Source organism: Oncorhynchus mykiss, chromosome 6 (assembly GCF_057628025.1).
Source record: "Oncorhynchus mykiss isolate SJ-2025 chromosome 6, ASM5762802v1, whole genome shotgun sequence".
In the NCBI taxonomy this organism is placed as follows: domain Eukaryota; kingdom Metazoa; phylum Chordata; class Actinopteri; order Salmoniformes; family Salmonidae; genus Oncorhynchus; species Oncorhynchus mykiss.
The window spans coordinates 57,068,373-57,080,525 of record NC_143027.1 but is presented as its reverse complement, the minus strand read 5'-3'; the positions used below and the strand labels follow the sequence as shown (position 1 = coordinate 57,080,525).

Genomic DNA, 12,153 nt, shown 5'->3' with positions numbered 1-12,153 from the left:
ATCACAACATCTATTTCTGTGATCTGTTACTAAGACAGTTAATGCAGAGATGGGGGGTAATTGGTATTGCTATATTACCACTGGGACAACAGACAAGTAATGATCCACTTCACCTGACTTAGGAACCAAGGGCAATTAAGAGGTTGGTGTCTTAAAAAGGGCAATTTCACCTCTTTTTTTTTCTTTACTTCACATTGATTATCTCCACCACCACCCCATCATGTGTGAAAATGCAGCGTTTCTGTTTTGTAGTAAAGAGAGGAAGTATACGTATTTCCAATGACATCATTGATGTGCATCATGTGAATTTAACCAATTATGAGAAGGCGTTGCCTACTAATTGGTCGATGATGTCATTGGAAACACACCATCTTCCTCTATCTTTTTTGACCCCAAAATATAGAAACGCCACTTTCACATACAGTGTGTTGATGTTGGGGTGGTGCTGGAGATTATGAATATGAAGTTGAAAAATTGTGAAATGTACCTCTAACTAAATGTACCTCTAACTAGCTCTGTATGGAATGAGGTCAAGGAGGTTGTTCACTGATTGCAATTAGTCTTAAATGCCAAATGAAAAGGATTCCATAAAAAGTTTATTAAATTATGACGCTACTAATTTGCCAGGTTGTATTTCCTGACAGCAACAAGGAACAAATTCCCCATTAATGAAAAAAAAACAGCCATTGTAGAAGTACTGTTGTGTTGTGCAGTAAAATGGAACCCGATTTCCACGGTTCACTCGCTCAATTAATGAAAGTATCATCCTGAAAATTTGTCAATTACTCATTTGTGAAAGTCCTTACAATATGCCTGAGGGGAGCCTTGGGCTCTCTGCATATTGTGTTTAGAATATTAAATTGTTCTGGGATTAATTTGATGGCGATTTAACCAGACTTACCCGTTAAGACATTACATAGTTGAACAGCTCAGTATTATGAAAACGATGTACACTGCCTTCGGAAAGTATTCAGACCCCTTTACTTTTTCCACATTTTATTAGGTTACAGCCTTATTCTAAACATTTTCCTCAATCCACCCACCCACAATACCCCATAATGACAAAGCAAAAATAGGTTTTTAGATTTTTTTGCTAATTCATTTAAAATAAAAAACTGAAATATCACATTTACATAAGTATTCAGACACATTATTCAGTACTTTGTTAAAGCACCTTTGGCAGCGATTACAGCCTCGAGACCTCTTGGTTATGACGCTACAAGCTTGGCACACCACATCTTCTCTGCAGATCCTCTCAAGCTCTGTCAGGTTGGATGGGGAGCGTCGCTGCACAGCTATTTCCAGAGATGTCTGATGGGGATCAAGTTTGGGCTCTGGCTGGGCCACTCAAGGACATTCAGAGACTTGTCACGAAGTCACTCCTGCGTTGTCTTGGCTGTGCGCTTAGGGTCGTAGACCTGTAGGAAGTTGAACCTCACCCGAGTCTGAGGTCCTGTGCACTCTGGAGCAAGTTTTCATCATGGATCTCTCTGTACTTTGCTCCGTTCATCTTTGCCTCAAATCTGACTAGTCTCCCAGTCCCTGCCGCTGAAACACATCCCCACAGCATGACGCTTGCCACCACCATACTTCACAGTAGAGATGGTGCCAGGATTCCTCCAGACGTGATGCTTGGCATTCAGGCCAAAGAGTTCAATCTTGGTTTCATTAGACCAGAGAATGTTGTTTCTCATGGTCTGAGAGTCTTTAGGTGCCTTTTGGCAAACTCCAAGCGGGCTGTCATGTGCCTTTTACTGAGGGGTGGCTTCCGTCTGGCCACTCTACCATAAAGGCCTGATTGGTGGAGTGCTGCAGAGATGGTTGTCCTTCTGGAAGGTTCTCCCATCTCCAAAGAAGAACTCTAGAGCGCTGTCTGAGTGACCATCGGGTTCTTGGTCACCTCCCTGACCAAGGCCCTACTCCCCCAATTGCTCAGTTTGGCCAGGTGACCAGCTCTTTTGAAGAGTCTTTGTGGTTCCAAACTTCTTCCATTTAAGAATGATGGAGGCCACTGTGTTTTTGGGGACCTTCAACGCTGCATACATTTTTTTGGTACCCTTCCCCAGATTTATGCCTAGATACAATCCTGTCTCGGAGCTCTACTCCTTCAACCTCTTGGTTTGGTTTTTGCTCTGACATGCACTGCCAACCATTCGACCTGATATAGACAGGTGTGGACCTTTCTAAATCATGTCCAATCAATTGAATTTACCACAGGTGGACTCCAAGTTGTAGAAACATCTCAAGGATGATCAATGGAAAAAGGGTGCACCTGAGCTCAATTTCACATCTCATAGCAAAGAGTCTGAATACTTACGTAAATAAAGTATTTCTGTTTTTTCTATTTGTATAAATTAGCAAAACATTTGAAAAGCCTGTTTTGACTTCTTCATTATGGAGTAATAATGTGTGTAGATTGCTAAGGATTTTTATTTATTTAATCCATTTTAGAGTAAGTCTGTAAAGTAACAAAATGTGTATAAAGTCAAAGGGTCTGAATACTTTCCAAAGGTATTGTAGATCTAGTAGAGAGGGTAAATACTGGAGGGATTGGGGGGAGAGCGAGATGGGTATAGATATAGGTAGATGTACTGTTTGTTGCTTGGGAGGCCCGGGAGGTACTGGGAACCTGTGGCTCTTGATCAGTCTGTGTTTCGGCATTCTGAAGACGTAGGACGGGTGTCTGTGTGCCTTGTGAGGTCACAACGGGGGTAGGATGACGGGGCTGGAGACCGATGGCGTTCATAAGTCTCATGTCCCTTTCAGACCTCAAGGGGGCCCTGCTGCTCCTGCAAAACACAGCCACGTGGCACATGTTGATAAAGGCCACATGGATGTAAGTGTGTGTGTATGAGACTAGCGTTGTCATTGCATTTTGTTGAAAATAAAGGTATTGTTGTGAGCAAAAGGGGAGAGTCCAATGTCAACACACAGAACTAGCGTGTAAACACAGTTCAGAGAATGCCTGCTAGACAGAAGACTTTCATATCGCCATTGAAGAAAAAAATTAAATCTACTTGCACATCCCCCTTCTCTGAAAGCCACATATGCCTAACTAGTGTTCTCACACACACCATCCTCAAAGGCCTGCCCCAGCCAATTCTCACCCTGGTCGCTCTCCATCGCGGCTCCCACCGGTACCACTGCCTCGATTGTTGTTGACAGCAAATATGGGCTCACTGTGCTCAGCGGGGCCGTCTCCGTCTGACTGGGCATCTCTAGAGGGGAGAGATGAAGTAGAGAGAGAGGGAGAGAAAGAAACAAAGAGAAGGAAAGAGAGAGGGACCTTGTACAATGAGTCATTACTGTCATGTTGTTGCTCATGTTTCAATGTTAAATCAGAGAACTAAAAACGTTAAGTTACAATGTTCCACTCGTCATGTCAGACCTATACAGCAGGATATGCTAAAGCTTTCAAACCAAGTATTTCAGTATTTCAAACCAATCAAAAAAGGATGTACAGTACAAGCAGATTCCTCACAATGGTCCCCAGCATTAAGATGACAAATCTGTAGTCCCTCATGTTGACTGAGGGAGGTTGTCAGACCTGGATGCATCCACAATTCTGATTTAATCTGATAAAAAAAAATCAATTCAGGGCATGCACTCCAGCTATCTTCGGGGTAGAGCATAAATACAATTGAAATAATTGCAGTGGAACAGTTGAGATCGTTTTCATAATACTGCTCTGGTCTGAGAATCTTACCAATAAGTGTCTGTTCAATTGGTGTTGAACCATAAAATAACCTGAAGACCTTCAAATTCATCTCGAAAACATTCCTGTCCAGCAGGATTGGATTAAATCTTATGAAGCAGAGACAGAATGGCACTGGAGTTCCATGGTTGCCATGGCACCTAGAGGTAGCCTTGGTATATTAATCCTGCAAAATGAACCATCATTATTTGTTAAGTGTTTAAGCGCATTGTTTTTAACAAATCAAATCAAAATGTTATTAGACACATGCGCCGAATAAAACAGGTGTAGACCTTAGTGACATGCTTACTTACGAGCGCCTAACCAACAATGAGGTTTAAAAAAAATATGGATAAGAAGAGATAAAAGTAACAAGTAATTAAAGAGAAGCATTTCGTTTTTTTTGATAGCTTATCAAGTATAGAACATAAGAACCTCGTTTTTTTTTATTTATCATCAACGTTAAATTAGTTAACATATTTGGCTAGAACCTGCATAAGTTTGGATTCAAATACCAGCCTAACTAGATCTTTCTAGATCCTCATCTTCTCGACCGAAGGCTGGATGAAAAGATTCTGAAATGGCAGCAACCTTCATTTACTATACAGAAGAAATCCTCAGAAGAACAGCCTCTTTCAATACGGGCTCCTACGGACAACATGGTGAGGACGACGAGGCGGTGGGAGACTAATTAACAAACTAAAGTCTATTGTATGCACTCACAATGAGAGTATCGGAGTTAGGTGATAAAGGGCCATTTCTGCAGGCTGACCCTCAGGCAAACTACATCACCCACTCCCAAAGCCAATACAGTCCATACATACAGAGGGCAGAGGACCAACCAAAATGCAATGAAAGTGTTTCCACCAATGTTTTCAGACGTCATGCACTCTACAATCTTCAATCCTTAACAAGTCGCCTCTTTTGTGTGACGATCTCTGACAATGATTTTGACATAATCTGCATCACTGAAAAATGGCACAAAGAGGGGGGGACTTTCACTATGTAAATGCTTCAGCGCCGCCTGGATATAAATACATTGAAAAGGCACACAGCCACGGCCGTGGTGGAGACCGTACTGTTTTATAAAGAGTGCTTTATTTAAAACCCACAGACTGTTGCTGATTTCAGTCTGAGTGCCTTGCTTTTAAATGTAAACAACCAAATCCTCTCACTTGTTATCCTTGTTTACAGCCCCCAATCCCCTCCAGACAAGCACAGTTTTTTTTTTAAATTCCTGAGTTCTGTGAACTATTAACCTCTGTATGCTCCACCCTCTCCAACACTATCATTTTGGGTGACTTTAAAATCCATGTTGACTCACCCAAGTGCTCTATGGCGGCTGACTTCCTCAACTTGCAGTCTAAATCATGTGCAACATGTAAATGTTCCCCACCCACAACCGTCAACACACAATACATTATCACTGGAGATGTCCCTGCCTCTGACTTGGGATGTCCTCGAACTTGGTATATCTGACCACAAGTCTGTGACACGGTCTGAATGCTCCCACTCTGCTCCAGTGCCCAATGGGGGCCATTCAATTCTGCAATTTAAGGAAACTTAACACATCCAGCCCACTTTTGAGTCTGATGCAAGTTCGCGTCCCTCGACGACATGGTCAACCTGTACAACAGCACTCTGAGTAATACCCTGAACATCATTGCTCCCGTAACTTTCCAACACTCTTCACCCTGGTTCACTGATGAACTGCGCAGAACGAAGCCTCATGACCTTAAGCTTGAGAAACGTTGGGAGGAAGGACGGCTTCACGACCCATCTACTGGCCTACAAAGACCACCAAAGCAAGCTATTTTGCTGCCCTAAAAGCAGCACGATCAGCCTTCTACGCCACCATGATTGACAACAACCTGTCAACCATGATCGACCCCTCCTGTCTCAGCCTCCAGTATTTATGCTGCAGTAGTTTATGTGTCGGGGGGCTGGGGTCAGTTTGTTATATCTGGAGTACTTCTCCTGTCCTATCCGGTGTCCTGTGTGAATTTAAGTGTGCTCTCTCTAATTCTCTCTTTCGGAGGACCAGAGCCCTAGGACCATGCCTCAGGACTACCTGACATGATGACTCCTTGCTGTCCCCAGTCCACCTGGCCGTGCTGCTGCTCCAGTTTCAACTGTTCTGCCTTATTATTATTATTCGACCATGCTGGTCATTTATGAACATTTGAACATCTTGGCCACGTTCTGTTATAATCTCCACCCGGCACAGCCAGAAGAAGACTGGCCACCCCACATAGCCTGGTTCCTTTCTAGGGAGTTTTTCCTAGCCACCGTGCTTCTACACCTGCATTGCTTGCTGTTTGGGGTTTTAGGCTGGGTTTCTGTACAGCACTTTGAGATATCAGCTGATGTACGAAGGGCTATATAAATACATTTGATTTGATTTGAACAACGAGGCTAACCTCAGAATCCTGTTCTCAACCATCAACCACCTTAAAACGCATGCCCTCCTGCAGCCTTATCTGAACAGTGCAATCAGAATGTTTAATATGGGCCTTAAAAACACATTTCTACAGACTGTCTTTCTTATAGTCCTAACCTGGAAAGTCCTTTTAGCACCTAGCCTACTACTGCTATTTCCTGCCTTGATTCTAAATGTATATTTTTATTGTATTTTTAAAATGGATTATCTTTGCCTACGTAGATCTATGTGATAACACAGTAATGAAAAGCACTACATGTGTTATTACTACTATAAACTCGATTGAAAGACATTCTCCGGCTCTTTTGTATAATTGCTATCCAGTAGTTCTGAAAGTAGCGCTCACGAGCCAAAAGTGGTTGCGAAAATGGCGGATATTGCACTCTCTTGCTTTGAATCTTGCTAGCTGACACTCAAATGGCGAGGGGCTGAAGCTCATTGGCTAGAACTCGAATTGCTAAGGGGCTGGCCCACGTAGGGGAAAATGTAGGGAAAAGGGCACAGCACAGTTTCCAGAAAAACAGTCGCTTTCAAACAAATTGGGATTGTGTGGCTAATTTAGGTAAAACAGTAGTTCTGCTCATAGGTTATGCATGTATGAACTACACATTGTCACATTCAGCCCTAAACAAGAGGTTTAAAAAAATACTTAGTCGTCGCCAAAGTTGCAGAACATGTCTTTAAGTCACACCCACATAGTAATGTGGCCTGAGTGTTGGGAGAATGCAAGCTGCTCCATAAACCAAGGTTACATCGAATAGCTAGAGATAGTCAAGCAGTTGGTTTCTGTGAAGACAGCACCATTCAAATGTGTCCATCAGCTACATCTTAGAAGGAAATGAGGAAAATAGTTTCCATGTTCCATTAATCCCCAGCATCAGTGGACAGGCAGCAGAGTCAGCGAATCAGCAGCCTGTGAGAGACACTGATAAATCATGTACACTTAACGACCCTTCCGCTACAACCGTTTATCAAAATAAGTGTGATACAGGGAAATGAGATACTTGATAAGAAACTGAGCAATGGCACTCTTTTTGGGGTAGTTACCATGGATTTAGGAAAACTGCTGGCAGGCATTAAACTGGGAAGATATTAATTTCAATAGCACAAAAGTGGATATCTTATAAGGACTGTTCTCACGCCGGTGGGTAGATAAACAGTATGTGTATATTTCCAAAGACCATATTCTGGTGTGTAAGCCAGTGCAGTTGATGGACTGGTGTGCTGAAAGGAAAAATGGATGAGAGAGAGAGAGAGAAAGAGGGGATATTTTTTTTTCACTCACTCCCTCAGGCAAAAATAATATAATCTGAGAGACAAATTGAATGCATGACACTTAAATCGCTGGAACGGCGGACCCTGACATGCTACTGCTTTCAAATCCTGTCAGATTGTCTGCTTTACCTTGGCTCTTTACAGTAAGCACACCAGGCAGAAGAAGAGACCTGCTGAAATCCACAAAGGAGGAAGACAATCCATGTCTTCTCTCATTTGCATGAATCCGACACCGATGCTTCTTCAGCGTGGCTGATGGCAGGGAGTACGTCTTGCAACCAGAGGGTTGCTGGCATCAATACTTCAGGTGCCACCTACCATTGATGTGCCCTTGAGCAAGGAACTTAAAGCCCCTAAACTGCTCATCGGGCACTGCGGCTGCCCTCTGCTCCAGCCTCTCCAACCTAAAGTGTGTTTGTGTGTACGTGTAAATCCAGGGGGTGTTATAATTGAGCTCGGCAAATATCACCAGGAAGATTAAACAGACACATGCATAAGTTATGCATCTGTTATTTTGACTCAAACCTGTGTCTGAGACAGAAATTGGGTATGGGAACTGCTTGCTTATTCATCACTGTCTTGGATAATATGTAGCAGATGAAGTTCATTAGCAAGTACAGTACCACATCCAGCTGTAGTGAGTGCAGATTTGCTAGAAACTCCTTAACACACTTAGAACAACACTAAGAACTGGAATAGAGACAGTTTGGACAAAGATGTTTGGGACTAGAATGCGCCAGAGCTGAAGCATCAACTGTTTTGCCAAAGGTCTTAAAATGCCTCCATAAAAGGGATAATGAGAGCAGTCTCTGGGTGACCGGCCAGTTCTCCTACAGCTGTTCCAAACTCCGGCGGGCACAGAACCACTCCACCTCATTACAGTTAGAGGCTTTTATGGGATATCAATGTGTGTGTGTGATGATGATGATGGATGATGATAGACATACAGTACTAGAGAGAGAGAAGGTGCTGGATATCATGAGTGTGCATCTGGTTTACAAGTCCCTACATTTTCTGCTTCAAATGTAAGAAATCCACTGTGTAAAGTGAGAAGCAGGAGCGGGATAATCAATTTGAGGATAGATTTCCTCAGGTACCTGTACATGTGAAACCCTGGTTCCAGTCAGATAACCAATCAAAGTCCGCAGTTAACCTGACATAGACCCTGTACTAACTAGCAAGGAATTGCTCGCTTTGAGGCATGTAACATTGAAACATGCATGAGAGCATCAACTGGTCCGGATGATTGTGTGTTCACGCTCACTGCAGCCGATGTAAGACCTTTAAACAGGTCAACATTCACAAGGCCGCTGGGGCAGACGGATTACCAGGACGTGTACTCCGAGCATGCACTGACCAACTGGCAAGTGTCTTCACTGACATTTTAAACCTCTCCCTGTCTGGGTCTGTAATACCAACATGTTTCAAGCAGACCACCATAGACCCTGTGCCCAAGAACACTAAGGTAACCTGCCTAAATGACTACCGACCAGAAGCACTCACGTCTGTAGCCATGAAATGCTTTGAAAGGCCGGTCATGGCTCACATCACCACCATCATCATCCCTGGAAACATTAGACCCATTCCAATTTGCATACCGCACCAACAGATCTACAGATGATGCAATCTCTATTGCACTCCACGCTGCCCTTTCCACCTGGACAAAAGGAACACCTATGTGAGAATGCTATTCATTGACTACAGCTCAGCATTCAACACCATAGTGCCCTCAAAGCTCATCACTAAGCTAAGGACCCTGGGACTCAAGACCTCCCTCTGCAACTGCATCCTAGACTTCCTGACGGGCTGCCGCCAGGTGGTAAGGGTAGGTAACAACACATCCTCCACTCTGATCCTCAACACGGGGGCCCCTCAGGGCTGCGTGCTCAGTCCCGTCCTGTACTCCCTGTTCACTCATGACTGCACGGCCAGGCACAACTCAAACACATTCATTAAGTTTGCCAATGACACAACAGTGATCAACGACAATGATGAGACAGCCTATAGGGAGGAGGTCAGAGACCTGACCGTGTGGTGCAAGGACAACAACCTCTCAACGTGATCAAGACAAAGGAGATGATTGTGGACTACAGGAATAGGAGGACCGAGCACGCCCCCACTCTCATTGACGGGGCTGTAGTGGAACAGGTTGAGAGCTTCAAGTTCTTTGGTCTCCACATCACCAACAAACTAACATGATCCAAACACATCAAGACAGTCGAGAAGAGGGCACGACAAAACCCATTCCCCCTCAGGAGACTGAAAAGATTTGGCATGGGTCCTCAGATTCTCAAAAGGTTCTACGGCTGCACCATCAAGAGCATCTGACTGGTTGCATCACTGCCTGGTATGGCAACTGCTCGGACTCTGACCGCAAGGCACTACAGAGGGTAGTGCGTAAGGCCCAGTACATCACCGGGGCCAAGCTTCCTGCCATCCAGGACCTTTATACCAGGCGGTGTCAGAGTATGGTCCTAAAAATTGTCAAAGACTCCAGCCACCCTAGTCATAGACTGTTCTCTCTGCTACTGCACAGCGAGCAGTACCGGAGCGTCAAGTCTAGGTCCAAGAGGCTTCTAAAACAGCTTCTACCCCCAAGCCATAAGACTCCTGAACAGCTAATCAAATGGCTACCTAGACTATGTGCACCCCCCACACTGCTGCTACTCTGTTATTATCTATGCATAGCCACTTTAATAACCCTACCTGCATGTACAGTGCCTTGCGAAAGTATTCGGCCCCTTTGAACTTTGCGACCTTTTGCCACATTTCAGGCTTCAAACATAAAGATATAAAACTGTATTTTTTTGTGAAGAATCAACAACAAGTGGGACACAATCATGAAGTGGAACGATATTTAAAACTTTTTTAACAAATCAAAAACTGAAAAATTGGGCGTGCAAAATTATTCAGCCCCTTTACTTTCAGTGCAGCAAACTCTCTCCAGAAGTTCAGTGAGGATCTCTGAATGATCTAATGTTGACCTAAATGACTAATGATGATAAATACAATCCACCTGTGTGTAATCAAGTCTCCGTATAAATGCACCTGCACTGTGATAGTCTCAGAGGTCCGTTAAAAGCGCAGAGAGCATCATGAAGAACAAGGAACACACCAGGCAGGTCCGAGATACTGTTGTGAAGAAGTTTAAAGCCGGATTTGGATACAAAAAGATTTCCCAAGCTTTAAACATCCCAAGGAGCACTGTGCAAGCGATAATATTGAAATGGAAGGAGTATCAGACCACTGCAAATCTACCAAGACCTGGCCGTCCCTCTAAACTTTCAGCTCATACAAGGAGAAGACTGATCAGAGATGCAGCCAAGAGGCCCATGATCACTCTGGATGAACTGCAGAGATCTACAGCTGAGGTGGGAGACTCTGTCCATAGGACAACAATCAGTCGTATATTGCACAAATCTGGCCTTTATGGAAGAGTGGCAAGAAGAAAGCCATTTCTTAAAGATATCCATAAAAAGTGTTGTTTAAAGTTTGCCACAAGCCACCTGGGAGACACACCAAACATGTGGAAGAAGGTGCTCTGGTCAGATGAAACCAAAATGTAACTTTTGGCAACAATGCAAAATGTTATGTTTGGCGTAAAAGCAACACAGCTCATCACCCTGAACACACCATTCCCGCTGTCAAACATGGTGGTGGCAGCATCATGTTTTGGGCCTGCTTTTCTTCAGCAGGGACAGGGAAGATGGTTAAAATTGATGGGAAGATGGATGGAGCCAAATACAGGACCATTCTGGAAGAAAACCTGATGGAGTCTGCAAAAGACCTGAGACTGGGACGGAGATTTGTCTTCCAACAAGACAATGATCCAAAACATAAAGCAAAATCTACAATGGAATGGTCCAAAAATAAACATATCCAGGTGTTCACTGCTGTTCACAAATGCTCTCCATCCAACCTCACTCAGCTCGAGCTGTTTTGCAAGGAGGAATGGGAAAAAATTTCAGTCTCTCGATGTGCAAAACGGATAGAGACATACCCCAAGCGACTTACAGCTGTAATCGCAGCAAAAGGTGGCGCTACAAAGTATTAACTTAAGGGGGCTGAATAATTTTGCACGCCCAATTTTTCAGTTTTTGATTTGTTAAAAAAGTTTGAAATATCCAATAAATGTTGTTCCACTTCATGATTGTGTCCCACTTGTTGTTGATTCTTCACAAAAAAAATACAGTTTTATATCTTTATGTTTGAAGCCTGAAATGTGGCAAAAGGTCGCAAAGTTCAAGGGGGCCGAATACTTTCGCAAGGCACTGTACATAATTACCTCAACACCGGTGCCCCCCGGGTGCCCCCCGCACATTGACCCATTGACTCTGAACCGGCACCCCCTGTATATAGCCCCACTATTGTTATTTACTGCTTGTAGTATCCTTAGAGGCTTCTTAGATTGATGACTAATGAGACGTAAGTACGGTTTAGTATTTAATTGTAACTTAGAATTACATTCTCTAATGCACCTGGCTTAAGCTACCTGAAGCTTTCTTAATCACAGTTATATAGGCAGACATCAGAAATAGCTATGGATAGCGGGAAGCAAACCCTGTCTCGAGTCAATACTGCCATCTATTGGTAAACATAAATATCCCAGGTTACTACATTCCCCCCCTTTAAAGCTAATAACCCAACTTAATTCCTTTCTGAGCTATTTTCTTTTTTACACTTTTTCAAACATCTGATCTGAAAAAGTCTGGCGGACGTCTCTCTCTAATAGAGCATCTCAGAG

General features: G+C 43.6%; 1 protein-coding gene across 2 annotated transcripts in view; it reads right to left on the bottom strand.

The window, feature by feature from the left end:
• Positions 1-12,153, bottom strand: part of LOC110526195 (activating molecule in BECN1-regulated autophagy protein 1A) — a 106,041-nt gene that overhangs the window by 16,220 nt on the left and 77,668 nt on the right. For both annotated transcript variants that reach the window (XM_021606946.3, XM_021606948.3), the window contains exons 16-17: positions 3,108-3,218; positions 2,593-2,789 (exon numbers count right to left, since the gene is read on the bottom strand). In XM_021606946.3, the coding sequence (XP_021462621.3) occupies positions 2,593-2,789; positions 3,108-3,218 (308 nt within the window). The remainder of the gene's footprint in view (positions 1-2,592; positions 2,790-3,107; positions 3,219-12,153) is intronic.